This window comes from Capricornis sumatraensis, chromosome 8 (assembly GCF_032405125.1).
Source record: "Capricornis sumatraensis isolate serow.1 chromosome 8, serow.2, whole genome shotgun sequence".
In the NCBI taxonomy this organism is placed as follows: Eukaryota; Metazoa; Chordata; class Mammalia; order Artiodactyla; family Bovidae; genus Capricornis; species Capricornis sumatraensis.
In genome coordinates, this window is record NC_091076.1 from 5,682,587 (window position 1) to 5,701,249 (window position 18,663).

Sequence of the window (18,663 nt, forward strand, 5' to 3'; positions counted from 1 at the left end):
TCTCATTCACCCAGCCACTACTCATTTACCTGTACAATCATCCTCTACTTGCCTGTCCCTCCATCTTTTCATTCACCCATCTATCCATCCAACCAACCATCTGTCTGTGAAACCATTAGCTGATCAAATCATCTACCCATCGTTCCATGCAGTCACCCAACTGTCCATCCATTCATTCATCCAACTTCCCATCTGTCTACTCAACTATACATCTCCCTGTCCATTCATTCATCCTTCCATCCATGTTTGTCTATCCATCCAGCTTCTCAATTATTCATCCTTCCCACTACCAACCATTCAAACCCATCAAATCATCTGGCAACCAATCCAACCACTCACTTATCTACCAAACCATCCATCCATTCATTTGTCCACCACTGATCCACCTGGTCATCTTGGACCCTGGAGCCAGACATGAAGGCTTTGCTTCTTCATTGAAAATGCTTCCAGCCCACATACACTGACCAGTGATAGTCCCCACTTCTTTGGCTTATACTTTGGGACACATTTCTCAACACTTCCCCACCTTCTTAGGAGGTTATTTGGATACGGATTCTTTCATCTCATGTGACATCCACAGTTTTTTGAGCCCTTCCAACATGCCAGGAACCTGATTGGTCTTTTATCATTTAATTTTCACAAAGGCACCATGAGGCAAATACTAGGTCAACCCCTATTTTCCAGATAAGGAAACTTTCTTACCCACTTTCCGTAAGGAAAGTAAGACTCAGAGAGGTGAAATACCTTGTGTAGGGTCACACAGCAAATGCAGGGGAGACCCCAGGCCTGCAGGTCCATTCTAAGACCATGCAGAAAACAGGAGAATTCTCTAAGGGATGTTTGCAGTCCCGCTGGGGATGCTGTGCACATCTGGCCTCTGGCAGGAACTGTGACCCAGAGTGCAGAGGGACTGAAGGGTGCTGAAGCTGAGCCTTCAAATGCTCAACATGAATGGTCACAGTGAGCCACTCTTGACCACTGGCCGGCATCCACTGGCCTGTCAACCCTGGCCTTTGCTCAGATTCACTCAGGGCTTTGTGGAGGCTGTTCCCTCTGCCTGCAAGTCCACCCACCCCCCTTCATGCGGTCACTGTCAACATCCCTTTGGTCTCGGCTCACAGGTCACTTCCCCAGCCCCTATCACATCAAGGTCCCCACGTTCCTCCTCTGACAGCAGGTCAGGGCCTTCCCTGCGCTCACCCCTCCACAGCAGCTCTGGGTTTGCTGAAGGTGGAAACCAGGTGGGAAGTCCCAGGAATGCGCACAGCAGGGGGTCCACAAACATTTGGTGAAATCGAGTCTCCTGGGAGTTTTCTCCTATCTCTTGCGGCCTTTGCAGGGATTACAAGCCCTTCCTCCCTCCTGAGGGCCTCCACCCACAGACCCTGCTGGATTCTAGTGCCTTGGAACACCCCATGTTCACAGCTGGTCCCTGCTAGGGACCCTGGGACTCACCCAGGTAAACATCAGTGGGCAACGCCTAGAATGCTGCCTATCCACCCATCTCCCCCATGAAGCCTTCCTGATGCCTAGGTCCCTGGCCCAAAGCACTTGGAGACTGTCTCTTGGCCCTTTTCTGAATTAGATGTGCCTGAAAGCAAGTCCCTCAGAGCAGACGGGCTCTGTCGTGTTGGCCCGGGGCTGGGTCCCAGCAGACCTTTGGTGTTTGCAAAAGAAAGACATGAATGGATGGCCATGCTGTGGCAAGAGAGGCCAGCGCCACCAGCTCAGGTGGCAGGTGCTTGGTGGGATCTGGTTCCCTTGGACAAAGGCCGGTGCGGGGGGCAGGTGAATAAATCATGAGGGGCCCGGAGCAGGGCCGGGGCAGGACAACTGACCTCATTCTGGGAGGTGAAGTGCCTGCAGCTGGGTGGTAAGTGGGCTGGGGGACAGAACCTGGGGGGAGGGGCGCACAAGAGGCCGCTGCAGGCTGCCTGGCCCACCCCCACCCTTCTCCCCGAGAAGCAGGAAGTTGGAGGTCGGCACAGTGAGATGGTGGACAAGTGCAGAGATACCCCAGGGCTCTGGGTCGGGGAAAGGGGACAGATCTGGGATGGGGCTTAGGGGGATGGTCTTTCCAGAGTCCAGGAGCCATCCTGGGAGAGGGCATCCTACGGAGAACAGGAAGAGCAAGAATGCACAGACAGAAAGAGGGACAGACCGATGTGGGAAACAGTCTCACCCAACAGAGGGAGGAAACTGACAAAGAGATGGGCATGAGCGGGCAGAGGGACCCACAGGGACACAGCTGGGCAGATGTCAGCAGGGGGCAGGAGGCGGAGCGAGAATAGCACGTCAGACAGACACAAAGAGACCCCCCGGAGCAGAGGGGCCAGGGAGGAGCAGAGAGCAACACAGACTCAGAGGCAGCGGGCCATATGGGGAGATGGGCAGAGAGGCCGCTGGGATGCGAGGAGCCCTGGGCACGGTCTGTGGCAGCCTGAACGCAAAGGGTGGCAAGGCAGGGTTTCAGGGAGGGGCTGTGTGAGGGGTCCAGGGAGCTAGGGAAGATGGGGTTCTTGGAGGGCCTGGGCCCACCAGCCCCTGGAGCCGGAAACAGGAAGAATAGCAGGGACCCTTCGGGGACCACCCCCACAGCTGCCCACAAGGCCACCCTCCCGCAGGCCCTAGGAAAGTGCCCCTCAGACGGCAGGAGGTGCCAAGCACTTGTCTCCATGGCTCTTCCCCGGGGCCCAGCAGATGGCAGCCTCCCCACGGGGGACCCCACCCCCTCTGAAGTCACGCCAGGGCCTAGCCGGGCCCCTGCCAGCCCAGCAGCCACCAAGCGGCGGGCGCTTCTCCGGGAACTGGAGGCTCAGGTGCAGGCCGCCTATGGGCAGGTAAAGGGGGCCGGGGTGTGGGGTCATCCTCAGCTGAGGGCACCGTGAGGGAACAGTGGGGACCCCACGCCTTAGCTGGGGCCCCACAGGACAAACCCAGGGCTGAGCCCAGGAAGGGGAGCTCAGCCATGCACTCTGATGGAGGGGCCAGCAGCCACTCAGCTGCCCAGAGGGAGGCTGGCATCCCCCCAACCTCTGCCATCACTGAGCCCTGTTCCCAGCCAGCAGAGCCCAGAGTCAGCTGTCCTTGGGTCCTTGCTTAAATAGTGGGGCCAGGGCAGGTCCAGGCATGGGTGCCGAGGGCAGGCAGGCTGGGCGGATGCTCTGAGGTGACAGCAGGGGTCCAGCAGGGAGGGGCAGGTGCTTCCTGGGTCTGCCCTTCCCTGGAGAGATGACCCAGCCCACCCTGGCCATCAAGGCACCTGGCTTCCTCCTCCCAGGTCTAGGCCCTGCTTCTGAAGACATTAAATCTCTCCAGATTGGGCTGGGGGGAGAGAATGTTGGAGAGGGCGTGTCTGCAAGACCCTCAGGAGTGAGCACGAGGAAGCTGTGCCTTCCGGGCGGGGGTGGGTCTTGCGCCCCAAGTGGCCACCCTCACCAGCAGAGATGCTCAGAGATAATCCCAGATTAGGACCCAAACCCCTGTGCCCCGGGCTCCCCGCCTGCCCACCCGCCAGCGATCTTCCCCACAAAACCCTCGGAAAATCCCCTGCAGTGATCTCAGACTCTCACTGGGAGCCGGTGGGAGCCCACAGCATCCTCTGAGGCTCAGCCTTGGGCTGCCCCTGGGACTCCAGGCCTGGCATGGTTCAAGGGCCCATGGGAAACTGTGCCAAGCGGCCCCGGCACCGGGCGCCTAAGGTAGGAGGGTTAAGGGGGAGAAGCCAAGGCCGGGAGGCTGGGCTGGACCCTGAAAGGGTCTGATGGGGTGGGCAGGGCCTGATTGGGGTCACAGGTGGGTTGAAGGGGTTGGCGCCCACCACTGTTGACCAAGATCTTCCCTGGCAGACCCCAGACTCTGACCCATCATAGTCTTGGTTCCTGCAGACCTCTGGGCCTTCTGCTGCCAAGCTCGTCAGGCCCCCCAACTGCCCATCCAACTGCCCCCTTCCTGCTGCTGCCCTTGCCCTCTGGAGTGACCATGGCCCCGTGCCTTGCCCCTTTTCCAGGCCTCAGTTTGCCCCCCTGAACAGTAAGGGAGTGGACCCTTCTAGTCGAGAGTGTTGATGGTGAGGTTCCACTGTCCTGTGCTGGGTTCTAATGACGGGAGAGGCTGGCAAGTGAGGGTGGAGAGGGGTCACTGCCCCTGCTCATGGCTGGCTCTGCTGCAGGACCGCTGGCAGTGGCCTGGCTGCCCCCCAGGGGGGTCCCGCCATGGCCTAGGCCCCAGCCCCAGCCCCAGCCCCAGTCCCGAGGAGCCAGGGGCCCCTTGGCCGGGCGTCCAGGGCTACTCCGTGCTCAGCAGCGTGGTGGGGCCCGCCTGCATCTTTCTGCGGCCCAGCATCGCCGCCACCCAGCTCGTATGTACGGCCACCACCTGCCTGCCTCCGGTCCCTACCCTTGCCCCCACGTTTTGCCTCTCCTTGAGCGGGGGGGAGAGGACTGAGTGGGGATGTCAGAGCAAAGGCTCACAGATCTAGGGACGTGGGGGACAGAGAAGCGTGGAGAGACAGAAGATCAAAATGAGGGGGACCTGGGGAAACAGGCCAGGAAAGAGAGAAGAGGGGGGCAGGGAGTGACTCAGAGAAACGGCAGAGACAGAAGCCACCAAGGGGATGGGCAGGGAGGGGACAGGGCCCCCAAAGAGGAATAGAGAGAACAAGAGTGACACGGTGACACTGATGCCCCCATGGCCAAGCTGGAGGGTCTGCCCAACCCCAGCTCCACCTCTGGCTAATGGAGCTCCAGGAGCGGGGCACAGGGGACAGATGCCCAGCCCATCAGCATGAATGGTGGGAGAAGAGGAGTGCCTGCATGTTGTGGGGCTGAGTGGGGGCCCCAAGAGAACAAGAAAGAGGAGGTGCAGGTACCTGGGGGGTTGTGCAGGGAATTCGTAACCCTTCTGTCTTCCCTCAGGACCGGGAGCTGCGGCCAGAGGAGATTGAAGGTAAAGGGTTGGGGAAAGAGCTAGAGTTTCCAGGGTGGGGGGCACTGGGTGGGGGTCTGAGCAGTCTCCAGGAAGAACTCGGAGCAAGCGGGCTGGAGGGGATCCGAGCGGGAAGACTGGGAGCAGACTGAGCAGGGCGGGGTTGAGAGAACCCCCAGCTGTCAGTTTCCTGGTTCTCTTTGCCCGGCGGGACGTGGTCCCCTTTTATTCATCCAGCGAACACTTCCTGGGTGCCCACTGTGGGCCTGGCCCAGTTCTGAGTACTGACAAACGTGGCCAACCAGATAGATCTGGCCTGTGTCCTCTGGAGAGAGATGTCAACAGGTCAACTGCCAGTACAAATGGTGCTATGTGCGCTCAAAGAGGTGATCAAAAGAGCCAGAGGACTAAATTGAGAGGGAAGACCTCTTTGAATAGGCGGCATAAAGACCAAGAATGTTCCAGAATGTGAGCTCCATGAGGCCAAGGATTGTTTTTCCCTCTCTCTTTCTTTCTCACCTCCTTCACTCTCTCCTTTCTTTCTCTCCTTCCTCCCTTCCTTCTTTTCTTTCTCTCTCTCTCTCCTTCTTCCCCTCCTCTCTCTTTCTCTCCCTTATCTTTTTCTTTCTTCACTGCCACATCCCCAGTACCTAGAGCAGTGCTTGGCACAGAGCAGATGTCCCTTAAATATTTGCAGAGGGAATGAAAGGAACAGCATATGCAAAGGCCCTGGGGTAGCAAAGAGAAACAACTGTTTGGAAAGCATGGACATGACAGGACCAAGGTGAGGTCTAATCCAGGCTGGGGTCCCAGGGGACGTGCGGAAAGGACTGACCCTGCCCTGCCTGGCAGAGCTGCAGGCCGCCTTCCAGGAGTTTGACCGAGACCGAGACGGCTACATCGGCTACAGGGAGCTGGGGGCCTGCATGCGGACGCTGGGCTACATGCCCACTGAGATGGAGCTCATCGAGATCTCCCAGCAAATCAGTATGTGCCTGAGACCTGTCCCACCCCCAGTTCTCCAGAGGCCATGACCACGGTCAGGGCAGCTGGGCAGCCCAGGGAACCGAGGTGTCTACACAGGTTGGCTCCCAGAACCTGGGACTTTGGTCATTCTCACGGCAAGCTCTCTGCCTCCAGAGAATCTCACCATCCCCCGTGAGGTGGATGGGTCAAGGGGCTAGCATGCCCACTTTTTAGATGAGGCAACAGTCTCCGCTAGTGGTAAAGAAACTGCCTACCAATGGAGCAGACTTAAGAGACTGGGGTTCAAACCCTAGGTTGGGAAGATCCTCTGGAGAACATAGCAACCCCACTCCAGTACTCTTGTCTGGGAAATCCCGTGGACAGAGGAGACTGGCGGGCTGTAGTCCATGGGGTCACAAAGAGCTGGACACAACTGAAGCGACTTAGCACACAGCCACAGTCTCCCAGTGACTTGCCTAAGGTCGCACAGCCAGGTCACTGGAGCCAGGAACTTGAGCCCAACTGAGCTCTTCAGGAAAATGAAGGGAAGCCGGCAGGAGACACAGCCTAGGAGACACAGAAGGAGGGAAGGCCCATTCAGTGGGGCGGGGAGAGGGACACAGGCCAGGAGGAGAGGGCGGAGGAGGCCAGGGCTGGGCAGTGGTCTCTGATGGTTCCGGGTCTCTATGGGCGTGGCCCCCAGGTGGCGGGAAGGTGGACTTTGACGACTTTGTGGAGCTGATGGGCCCCAAGCTGCTGGCGGAGACCGCGGACATGATCGGCGTCCGGGAGCTGCGGAACGCCTTCCGGGAGGTGGGGTCCCCGGGGACTGCGCGGGCGGGGCCTGCGTGTCGGCGGCTAGGGAGGGGCCGCGCGAATGAATGACTCGGTCCGTGACCCGGTGTCGCCGCAGTTCGACACCAACGGGGACGGCTGCATTAGCTTGGGTGAGCTCCGGGCGGCCCTGAAGGCCCTGCTGGGAGAGCGGCTCAGCCAGCGGGAGGTGGACGAGATCCTCCGCGACATTGACCTCAACGGGGACGGCCTGGTGGACTTTGAAGGTACCGCCCACCGTTCCCCCACGCTCAGCACCGCGGACCCTGCGCGAGTTTTCACAGAGGAAGAGCCTCAAGCGCTGTGTGTGTGCCAGGCTCTGTGCTAAGCACACCTACCTCCTCTCCCGACTAACCATCAGGAGAACCTGGGAGGAAGCCAGGCTTAACCCCATAAGGAGGAAAAAGTCGGTTCTTAGGGAAGCGAGGGTGCTTAGCAAAAGAAGTGGATGGAGCCAGCATCTAGATCCAGGAAGCCTACCCCTTCCCATCAGAGGGAAAACAAGGATTAAATAATAAAAGGAAGCCAAGGAAAGTAAAGTCTTCCCTCATAGCTCAGCTGGTAAAGAATCCACCTGCAATGCAGGAGACCCCAGTTTAATTCCTGGGGTCGGGAAGATCTGCTGGAGAAGGGAAAGATTACCCACTCCAGTATTCTTGGGCTTCCGTCGTGGCTCAGCTGGTAAAGAATCCGCCTACAATGCAGGAGACCTGGGTTCGATCCCTGGGTTGGGAAGATCCCCTGGAGAAGGGAAAGGCTACCCACTCCAGTATTCTGGCCTAGAGAATTCCATGGACAGTATAGTCCATGGGGTCCAAAAGAGCAGAACGCAACTGAGCGACTTTCACTTTCACAGAAAGTCAGGGCTTCCCTGGCGGCTCAAACGGTAAAGAGTCTGCGTGCAATGCAGGAGACCAGGGTTCAATCCCTGGGTCAGGAAGAGCCCCTGGAGAAGGCAATGGCTACCCACTCCAGTATTCTTGCTTGGAGAATTCCATGGACAGAGGAGTCTGTCGGGTTACAGTTCATAGGGTCACAACGAGTCAGACACGGCTGAGCGACTAAACACACACAAGGAAAGTCAGTGTGTAGAAATTCTCCAAGGTAGGCCCAAAAGTGTTCCCGAGCTTCATAGCAGCCAAAGCAAAGAGGAAAGTAGGTTCAGTTACAAGATTTTTTCCCCCCCATAAGACAAAGCCCCTCTTCCTGGCCTATTCTCCACCAAATCCAGGGGACTCCGTCATAGGCCCTGCCCTTGACCACACTCCCTCCCACCTCGAAGTCAGTATCTTTGCCTCACTCCAGGCGGTTGAGGTCCAGAGAGCAGACTGAAATGTTGGCTTTGTCCTGGCAGAGTTTGTGCGAATGATGTCTCGCTGAGCCTGCACAGAAGCTGGAAGCAGCAGACAGGACTTGGGACCAGAGCCACTGCCTGCCAGTGTGTTCTTGGAGCCCCTCACCTCCAGCTGGGACCCCTCCCCCTCTTCTCCCTGCCCTGGCCTGTGAGCACAGCCCTTGCCTGCAACACCCCCACCCCACTCCTCCACCAAGCCCCCTTGCCCAGCTCTGCTTCTCTGACAATAAAGCATCTTCGAGCTAGGGACACAGCTTCCACTGCTCACTTGTTCATCCTCCAGGTATTTGGCCCCCAAAGTGAGGTCCTCTCGATTGTGAACTTTAGGTGGGTAAGGGGCCCTCCCTGGATCCTGCAGCCAGCCCAGAGCAAGTACTGGGAAATGTTCCCAGATGAGTAAACCCAACCTGCTTCTCCCAGAGCTGGGTGCATGGTGGCCCCTCACCCTGTGAAGGGCTCCTGCTGGATCCAAGGTTACAACCGAAGACCACGTGCCTAAGGGCTTCTCCCAAGCTCCTTCCCATTTCCTCTTAGAGGGGCGCAGCTCAGAGCTCCCTGCAAGAAAGAACTTGCTGGTGGGCTGCAGGGGGTGAGGGAGCTGACAGGCCCCTTCAGGATATATCTCAGCCTTTGGGCACACGCCTCACTCTTCCCTGGAGCCTGCAGCCACTGACCGAGCACACAGATGGGCTCTGTTCCGAGCTCCCCTCTAGGTTAGCCGAGGTGTGGTCAGGTCAGCCCCGAATCAGCGACTCTCTGCCCAATCCTTCTTCATCACACTTCCTCTTTTTCACATTCCGAACTTCATCTTGGTGTTTGCCTCCCAGGGAAACCAAATAACACAGCTCCTCACTCCAGCCCTGCCATGGTCTTCATAACCCCATTTTCCATATTGAGGGACCCGGGAGGCCAGGTCTCAGCAATGTGCGGGAGTCCTCCCAGCTCCACTGCCCTCTCCCTGCTCCCGGCCGTGCAGCAGGTGCTGCCAGATTTTTCTTTCTAAAATGCCGTTTGTGTTTTGTCACACTTCTATCCAGAAACTGGCCACTGGGTCCCCCATTGCCCCCTGGGCTGATCCAGTCCCCGTGCCTGGCACTGGAAGGCTCCACGAGGATGAGGAACTGGCACACAGTCACGCACGTTAGGAAGAAGCATCAGGGAGACTTCAGCCAGGCCTGGGGACGATAGAGTCACAGTGCCAACCAGAAAGGGCGCTTTCAGGTCGGAGTGGACCCCGGACAGGCTGAGGCCTCTTCTAGCCTTGTATGATTAGGCGCCATTCCCACCTGCTGGGAGGAAGGATGAACTTGACCTCTAGGCCCAGAAAGGGAAGGAGCTTTCAGTGATTGTGCCAACAAGATGGCCTTGAGACAGAGCAGGCAGGCTGCCACCAGCGCCTTGCTCAGTCTGGAGCTTGGACACCGAGGTGCCAGGGCTGGCTGCAGCAGCCTCAGCACCACTTGCCTGGCAGATCACAATTAATCCTTAATCCCCAATTAGATGATCTCTCCTGCCAGTCTGGCAGGCTTGGGGATGAGAGGGAGTTGCAGCTTGTCTGGGAGCCATGGTCCTCCCTCCCTCCCCCTATCCTCCACTGGCAAGCACAGATGGCATTGCTGCCCGAAAAGAAATCTGTCCCCTCTGCAGGGGCTGGGGAGAATGATGGACATGGGCCAGGGGAAGAGCAGACCCTGCTCAAGGTCAGCCTCCCACTGGCCCCAGCTTGGTAGGCACTATGGTTGGAACCGGGGAGAGGGGACGGTTGGTGGGGAGGTTTTAATTGGCTGCCTTGTATCTGCTGGCATCAGCAGTGCCCACAGCTCCCCCAAATCCACCACACGCCCTCCCACCCCAAAAAGGCTGTTAGCCCAGAAGTTCCAAGCAGACACAGCTGAAGCAGGGACCAGGGCTAGAAGGACCAATAAGCAGACGACAACTATGTGGAGCCAAGAACCCGTCCTCCGTCTAAAGGGGGCACCTGCCCTCCAGCTCCACTGACTGCTGCCAGTGTAGGCTAGAGCTACAGGTTCTCCTGGTTTTCCAAGAGAAGCTGTCAGTTGAGATTTTTACGTTAAGTCCACTTTATATATTTATTTATTTTTAATTTCGGCTGCACTGGGTCTTTGCAGCAGCATGTGGGGGCATCTCTCATTGCAGAGCACGGGCTCTAGAGCTTGCAGGTTCAGGAACGGAGTGCTCAGGCTTAGTTGCCCTGCAGTGTGTGGGATCTTTGTTCCCGACCAGGGATCAAGCCTATGTCCCTTGAACTGGAAGGCGGATTCTTAACCTCTGAGCCACCAGAGAAGTCTCAGTTTCACTTTACATAGTTGGAGTATAATGTCTATGCGTAACATGGATGAATGTACAGTTCAGTGAGTTTCTGCATGCATGTGCAGCCAGGTAACCATCATCCCAATAAAGATATTAATCCACTTCTTTAAGAATAGTTCCCGGTTTACAGAATTATATTGAAGACAGGACAGGGAGCTCCTGAATACCTCACATCCGGTTTCTCGCGTGTATTAGTCAAGGCTCTCCAGAGAAACAGAAGCAATAGGAGATGTGTCAGTGAAAAAGGTATTTATTATTAAGGAATCGGCTCAGGCAGTTATGGGCACTGAGCCATCCTCAGATCTGTAGTCAGCAAGCTAGTGATATGGAGACCTGGTGATATAGTTCCAGTCCAAGCCCAAAGGCCCAAAAACCAGAAAAGTTGATGTTGGAAGTTCCAGTCTGAGAGCGAAAGAAGCCTGGTGACCCTGCTCAAAGGTCAGGCAGGCAAAACTCCCCTCTCACTCAGCCTTTTTGTTCCATTCAGATCTCACTCAGCCCACACTGGGAAGACCCATTCGCTTTACTTAGTACTCAGATGCAATGCATCTCATCCAGACGCTCCCTCAAGACCCTCCAAAATAATGTTGGACCTTTGGCTTGGGCACCCCATGACCCAGTCAGATCGACACACAGAATGAACCACGACACTCTAGTAACATCTTACATTAGAATGGTACCTCTGACACTGCTCATGAACTAATGAAGTGAAGTGAAAGTCACTCAGGCGTGTCTGATTCTTTTCGAGCCCATGGACTACACAGCCCACCAGGCTCCTCTGTCCAGGGAATTCTCAAGGCAAGAACACCTGTGAAAGGGAAAGTTGCTCAGTCGTGTTCGACTCTTTGAGACTCCACTGACTATACAGCCCGTGGAATTCTCCAGGCCAGGATACTGAGGTGGGTAGCTATTTCCTTCTCCAGGGGATCTTCCCAACCCAGGGATTGAACCTGTATCTCCCACATTACAGGTAGATTCTTTACAGTCTGAGCCAACAGAGAAGCCCAATGAACTAATGCTGCTGCTACTGCTAAGTCGCGTCAGTCGTGTCCGCCTCTGTGCGACCCCATAGACGGCAGCCCACCAGGCTCTGCCATCGCTGGGATTCTCCAGGCAAGAACACTGGAGTGGGTTGCCATTTCCTTCTCCAACGCATGAAAGTGAAGTCGCTCAGTCATATCTGACTCTTCGCGACCGCATGGACTGCAGTCTACCAGGCTCCGCCATCCCTGGGATTTTCCAGGCAAGAATACTGGAGTGGGTTGCCATTGCCTTCTCCAAAAGAACTAATAGTGACGCCTTATTATTAAAGACCATATTTTATGCAGATTTCATCTCTTCTTCCCTTGTTCTGTTGCAGAGTGCCTTCCAGGACACCATTTATATTAGAAATAATGTCTTTTTAGGGTTCTCTTGGTCATGATGGTTTTACAGAATTTTCTTTTTTAATTATCTTGTCAATTTTAAGAAATACCAGTCAGGTATTTTATAGAATGTTCCTAAATTGGGATTTGTTTGTTTTCACCACAGTTAGAATGGGGTTCTTGGGACTTCCCTGGTGGTCCAGTGGCTAAGACTCTGGGCTCCCAGTGCAGGGGGCTGGGATTCAATTGCCCTGGTCAGGGAACTAGGTTCCACATGCTGCAACTAAGACAGCACAGCCAAACAAATATTTAAAAAAGAATGGCGTTCTCATCCCAACATATACTATTAATATTATCAACATGACATCATTATTGATTTTGACATTGATCATTTGGCTGAAAGTAGCATTTCTGTCAGGTTTCTGTGCTGTAAAATTACTCATTTCATTTTCTTTCTCCTATTACATCAATCCTATTAAAGGTCCATTTGTCTTTTCTCCATTGATTTATTTGCTCACTCTTTTTTTATATCAATATGAACTCATTTATTTTATACAAGTTATAATCCAGGACTATTTTATTAATTTTCTTGCTCAAAGTGCTCTATCTTTGGCCATTGAGAGCTCTTTCATTTGGCTCCTGTGCCCTTCTGACATGCCCCCATCACTGTAGGGGCTTGAGTTTGGGAGTTTTAAGTTTTGTTTTAGCATTTTCTTACTTTCAAGCACTACTAGCTGTTCCAGAATTATCTTGCATATTTCTGGTCCCAGTCCTAGAGTCAGCCATTTCTCCAAGGAACTCTGCTTCATTTTATTGGAGAATGGTATTTGAAACCAAGATCCAGATGTTAAGTTGCTTCTAGACACTCTAAGCTAATAGAATGAGGATATATATATGTACACTAACGTGGATATAAAAAATTTTAAGTATTTCTGCATATAACCAACTGTATTTATATCAAGCTAAACATGAGTTCCTGTTGGTATCTCCAACTCTAGTCCATTACCACATGGATCATTCTAGCATCCTCCTCCTCCTCCTTACTTACGTGTAACTTCTCATTCCAACATCGAGAATTGTTAGCCCATACTCGCATGGGAAACCACATCATCAGCTAGGGTGGAGTGCTTTTTGTCTTTGTTCTTATGGGCTCCACTCATTTCCAATTTCCAGATTATGCTTTACCTATTCATTTTTACCCCTCACCAACTCCTGGCAACCATTACTTTGTTTACCTTCTGTATAAGTCTTCCTTTTCCAGAATGTCATATCATTGGAATCATACTGCATGTGTCTTTTTTCAGACTGACTTCTTTCACCTAGCAATATGTCTGTGTCTTTTTGTGGGTAGATAATTTCCTTTTATTGCTGAATAAGAGTCCATTGTATAAAAACATCTGTTTCTTTGTTGACTCACCTATTGAAAGCCCCCTCTACTGGAAGCCTTCTGTGATGTCACAAGGCTGGACCCTTACTCTGAATTCCAGAGGAATTGTCCCTCTGGAATTCCTTGTCCCAGGAATCCACACTGTTTTACTCTATTGTGTGGCTTTACTTCCCTGTCTCTCTTTGAGACTAGGATCTCCTTGAGGACAGAAACCATGACTAGTTCATTTCCATCAGTGTCCAGCACAAGGCCTGAGATGGAGGATGGAGTGAGAAAATGTTTGTTGAATGAATAAACAATGTCCTGGGCATGAAAAAAATCTACAGAGCTGGCAGGGTGGTTGGGGGGGGGGGGGAACGAGATTTTGAGGAGGAGTCGTCTCAGGAAAAAGGTTAATGTTTGGAGGAGAGTCTAAGATCCAGGGTTGTGAGGAATGAGATTTGAGGGGAGGGATCTGAATGGAGATATGGATAGGAAAAAGGAAAATGAAACAGTAGACACTTTATGAATATTCATTTAATCCCCACAACAACCCTATGAGTCCCTTGGACTGCAAGGAAATCCAACCAGTCCATCCTAAAGGAAATCAGTCCTGAATATTCATTGGCAGGACTGATGCTGAAGCTGAAACTCCAATACTTTGGCCACCTGATTTGAAGAACTGACTCATTGGAAAAGACCCTAATGCTGGGAAAAATTGAGGGCAAGAGGACAGTTTAAGTGTTCAAGGTGAGCTGTTCCTGCGATTGTCATTATGAGTCACTGGCATGGGGATTTGGTGGGGTTGAGACGGGGGGGTGGGGCAGGTTGAGGAGTCTTTGAAGTCGCCCTTGGACCTTACACCAACCTAGACCCGAGGTCCAGGCAATTGGAAAGGAGAGGCGCATCACCCGCGTAGGTGCAGGACCCGTTGCCATGAGAACATATGGGGAGGCCTCGGGGAGGGCGCATGCGCGAATCGGGGACAGGTTGTGGAACCGGTGAAAGGTGACGTAAAAGCGCACGGGGTGGGGCGCGGGGCTGGGAACGTCAAAGCCCTGCGTCCTCCGGCACCCAGAGCGGAGGACAGGCGCGCGCGCGCGCGCCGCGGCGGTGACGGCAGCGGCGGCCACAGCCCAGCCGAACCGGGACGGGGCAGCGGGACGCTGACGTGCAAAGCAACGTGAGTGAGGTGCGAGGGCGGCACCCGCGCCGGGGAAGCCCAGCTCGGCGCGAACCGCGGCGGACCAGACCCAGCTCTCAGGCTGCCGAAGCCCCGCCCCTTAGGCTTGAGGACTAATCGGATTGAAAGCGCGCCGGCCCCGGGCCGCGAACTCTCCAATTGTGGAGGGTGTCGGCCACCGCCCAATCCGAAGCAGACAGGTGCGAGGTCCGGAAGGCGGAGGCCAATCAGCAGCGGTTGCGGCCTGTTGGGGCCGGTCTCTGCCAATGAGGAGGGCCGAGTGACATCTCCGCGCGCCAATCGGGAGTGAAGGATCGTTCGTGGCCGCCCGCCCTTCCGGCCCGAGCTCTATTTACTAGGGGCGTGCTGCCGGCCTGCCAATCAGAACGCGGCTCAGAGGCCAGGCAGCCAACCCGGGAGGAGCGGCCGGCCGGCGTCCGCCGCACCCAGGAGTTGGGGATGTCCTACAAGCCCATCGCCCCCGCCCCCAGCAGCACCCCCGGCTCCAGCACGCCTGGGCCCGGCACCCCGGTCCCGACAGGTGAGGACCCAGCTCCATCCCTGCTTGCCTGCCCGGGCAGTCAAGGTCTCCGAAGAGAAGACGGCCCGAGTTCTGCAGTGTGCTAGGCCCGCCGCCTGTCCTCGCCGAGCCTCAGTTTGCTGGCCTGTAAAGTGGGCGTGGTCGCGTAAGGGTTGTTGGCTGAGCGCAGCGGGAGGGGGCTTGTCCTGAAGTTTAGCGGCCTGGAATGGAGCGTGCCTTTGGAGGGAATCGGGGCGAATCTAGTCCGAGGCTTGGAGCGCCGGGAGGAGGCGCTCCTGACCCGCGCTGACCGCTTACTCGCTCCTCTTGCAGCTGGAAGTGTCCCATCACCATCGGGCTCTGTGCCGGGAGCCGCTGCCCCTTTCAGACCACTGTTTAATGACTTTGGACCTCCCTCCATGGGCTATGTGCAGGTGAGTGGAGCTGAGGGATTGCCTGTGGGATAAGGACTGGAGGTGCCCTGTTGGCCTGAACTCACTGCCCTGTTCTCTTTTGACTTAGGCAATGAAACCACCTGGCGCCCAGGGCTCCCAGAGCACTTACACCGACCTGCTATCTGTCATAGAAGAGATGGGCAAAGAGATCCGGCCCACCTATGCTGGCAGCAAGAGCGCCATGGAGCGCCTGAAGAGAGGTGAGTGAGGCCAGGAGACAAACACTGAACAACCCTTCACAAGGTAGGGAAGGAAAGACTTGGAGGCCGCCTGAGCCAAGCCTAGACGAGGGCCAGGATCTCTATCCAGAGAGGCGTTGGAACTGAACTGAAATTGAGTCAATTTCTAAGGAAGGACGGAATTTGTATTTCAGTCAGTCAGTTCAGCCACTCAGTTGTGTCCAACTCTTTGCGACCCCATGGACTGCAGCACACCAGGCCTCCCTGTCCATCACCAACTCCCGGAGTTTACTCAAACTCATGTCCATTGAGTTGGTGATGCCATCCAATGCTGTATTTCAGCGGGGTAAATTTGCTGGTTAATGTCTAAACCTCTAATGTCATCGAGTCCCTCATTAGATTATAGTCCCTTTCACTGAAAGGAAAGGGGGTGTGAGGGAGGGGTCTTCCTCTGGAGGGCAGACCTGGGACTGTGGAGGGTCGCTGAGATCCTGTATGTTACTTGCCCATGCCCACCCCAGGCATCATCCATGCCCGGGCCCTCGTCAGAGAGTGCCTGGCAGAGACAGAGCGGAACGCCCGCACGTAACAGGACTCAACTCCACCTCAGCTTCTGGACCTTTCCTGGCCACTGCAGAGCACCTGCTTCTCCCTGGCCTTCACCCCAAGTTGCACTTCCCGTCCTGGGCTTCCTGTCCTGTGTCCTTTGGTGGGTCCCCTCCAGGAACCAGTGAGGTGGCTCTTAACTCCAGTCGGCAGCACTAACTGGAAACCCCGAAAGAGTTAGCAGCGAGGTCACTGTGAGTCTCACCCATGACCTGCCAACAGTGTTGATCCAACTGGAGCTGCCTCCTTTCTGTGGCCCCCACCGCTCAGCACTTACCCAGGACTTTTATCCACTTTGCCCAGACCCCTTCTCCCCCAGCAGGGCCTCAGAAGGCCCATGGCCTCCCTGCCTTTTCTCCTGGGCCATAACAACTCTTTTCTCAGTGTGTCTTTTGCTAAATACGCCCTTTTTATATAAATAAAATATAATTTGGAGTTGTTCTCTCAGCTAGTAGTCTTTTTTATTTTATTTTATTTATTTTTATCCGTGCACTGCGGACCCATGCCCCTGCACTGGAAGCATGGCATCTTAACCACTGGCCCACCAGAGAAGCCCACACAGTTCATAGTTTCTCTGAGCCTGGTGCCTCTGCTAAGCCCGGGTGGGCCACGAAGAAAGGGAAAGAGGAGACTCGGACGGAGATGGTTGGGTACAGTGAGTGGGAGGGAGGCCCACCAAGCCTAGCTTTGCCTTGCCTCCACAGCCCATTGACCTTGAGTGGGACCCTGCCCTTCCCTGGCCCTCGGCCTGCCAGCTGTTTGTACAAAGAGTTGAACTCCAATAGCTGAGTGCCCTGCCCTCCTTCACAAGATGCCACCAGGGGGCAGCACAAGGCCTGGGTTGCTTCCACAGCTGGAGGGCTCTGTCTCCAGCCTGAGCCTAGAGGGTTCTTTCTCTGGACTAAAGGTGCCTGGAGGGTGGAAATGCCAGTTCAGTTAAGCCCCACCCTTAACACCCTAACATCCTAAGCTTGGAATCAGCCCTGGGGCTCGGAATACACCCTATCTCTGAGTCCTAAGAGGAAGGAAAAGGAGCCGAGCTGCTTCCTGACCCCCGGGACCTGAGAAACAGTCGAGAGAGAACTGGTTTCCCCAGTCTGGGTGAGACCCTGCACGGTGCCGCCTTGCACCGTCCCAGTGCCCTCTAGCCAACTGGGTGCGGTCCCAAGATCCCAGCCCTAGGCCCTGGCAGCCTTTTGCCCATGGTCTGGGCGCTATTGGCCAGACTTGTGAACCCGGAAGATACAGGTGGGGAAAGCTCTGGGGCCCCGTTCCGGGAGGAGCCCCAAGACTGGAAGTGAAAGTGACTGCAGCCCTCTGAATGACCTGGCGGTCTGGGACACCAGAACCCCACCGGCTAGGCCAGTGATGTCAGAGACCAGCCGCTGGCTAGACTTGGGACGGGAAGGCGTTTCCCCCACCCTGGGCCCCGGATTCCCAGGGCCCGGGAAGTTGGGGCTGGGACTCTTGTCATATTTCCATAGCACACTGGAGGGCCGGGCCAGGGTGGAGGAAGGATCCCAGAGTGTCTGGGGATCCCAAAGAACACGGCCGGACTACGCAGCGCCAGCATTTGGAGAAGGGCCTCTTCCCTCGCCACCGTGGGGAAGGAAGGAAGGTTGAGGCCGCCCTCCGCCGCCGCGGGCGGGGCTGCCCGGACCCCGCCGGGGTGGGTAGGGCCGCGCGCCCAGGAAGGGGGCGGGGCGGCCGCAGTGACGCGGCGGGCGGCGGGGAGGGACCGGAGGGGTGCCGGCGGGCAGACCGGGAGGAAGGTCGGGGCCATGGGCCCGCGCTGCGCCTCCAGAGGGTCCGGCCACTGCTGGAATCCGCGGCCGGGGCTGGGGTCGCTCGGCGCTCCGACCCGCGGCCCGTCGGCCCCCGCCCGTACCGGGTGAGGGGCGTCCACCCTAGACTAGAGGTGAGCCGGGACGTTGGCGGGCGGGCCGATCCAGAGCACGGCGGGGGACGGGGACGCCGGGGAGCAGAGGGAAGTGGGGGCAACGGGGCCTCTCGCTTGCTCAGTGGGTGCGAGGTGGGGGTACGGCGGCAGCGAAGTCTGGGCGCAGGTGGACGGAGCAGGGCTTGCAGGGCGGGGGCCCGTAGGGTACTTCTAGCCTGAGCCTGAAGAGTGGTCAGCCCTGGAGAAGGAGGATGAGGCAGCTGCATAGACGAGTGCCGGGGGTCCAGGAACGATGCGGGGAAGGGGGAGTTGGGGACTGGGCTGCCCGCCAGGGTGGGGAAGACAGGTCTCGGGGCGAAAGTGTTATCTAGTCTTTGAAGGTAGTTTAGGGTGCAGGGGGAGGGGGGCGCCCGGGGCTGCTCCGCGGAAAGACACGCGGGGGACAAGGTTCTAAGTGGACGTCCAGGAGTGGGGACACGGACCAGCTCGGGGAAAGGGATGCAGGGGGCGGGCCCCGAGGGGCCGGTGGTGGAAGGCGGCCCGGAAGGAGGGGCCCCGGGGTTCCCAGGGGCGGGTCCCCAAAGGATGCTGTTCCGAGGGGCTTAGGACGCCGCCGCGGCCGGAGAGGCGAGGCTGGCCCGCCAGCCCGCCGGCCACCTCCCGCGGCTCCTGGGGGCCC

General features: G+C 56.3%; 2 protein-coding genes across 5 annotated transcripts; both read left to right on the top strand.

The window, feature by feature from the left end:
* The first annotated feature begins 3,644 nt into the window (after nt 1-3,644).
* On the top strand, nt 3,645-8,106 carry CABP2 (calcium binding protein 2). 3 transcript variants are annotated; one of them, XM_068977833.1, is made up of 7 exons: nt 3,645-3,701; nt 4,172-4,360; nt 4,917-4,947; nt 5,779-5,913; nt 6,596-6,705; nt 6,806-6,953; nt 8,081-8,106. In XM_068977833.1, exons 1-7 carry the CDS (start codon nt 3,645-3,647, stop codon nt 8,104-8,106), a joined length of 696 nt encoding a protein of 231 aa, XP_068833934.1. The 3 variants fall into 3 exon arrangements, with proteins under 3 accessions (XP_068833934.1, XP_068833935.1, XP_068833936.1); XM_068977834.1 differs by lacking the exon at nt 4,172-4,360; XM_068977835.1 differs by lacking the exon at nt 4,172-4,360 and having other exon boundaries at nt 3,660-3,701; nt 5,779-5,919.
* Nucleotides 8,107-14,233: 6,127 nt separating this feature from the next.
* Nucleotides 14,234-16,476, top strand: CDK2AP2 (cyclin dependent kinase 2 associated protein 2). 2 transcript variants are annotated; one of them, XM_068977794.1, is made up of 4 exons: nt 14,234-14,865; nt 15,178-15,278; nt 15,367-15,499; nt 16,000-16,476. In XM_068977794.1, the coding sequence occupies exons 1-4, from the start codon at nt 14,784-14,786 to the stop codon at nt 16,065-16,067; spliced, it is 384 nt and encodes a 127-aa protein (XP_068833895.1). In that variant the 5' UTR covers nt 14,234-14,783; the 3' UTR covers nt 16,068-16,476. The 2 variants fall into 2 exon arrangements, with proteins under 2 accessions (XP_068833895.1, XP_068833897.1); XM_068977796.1 differs by lacking the exon at nt 14,234-14,865 and adding an exon at nt 14,866-14,991.
* The last annotated feature ends 2,187 nt before the right edge of the window (nt 16,477-18,663 follow it).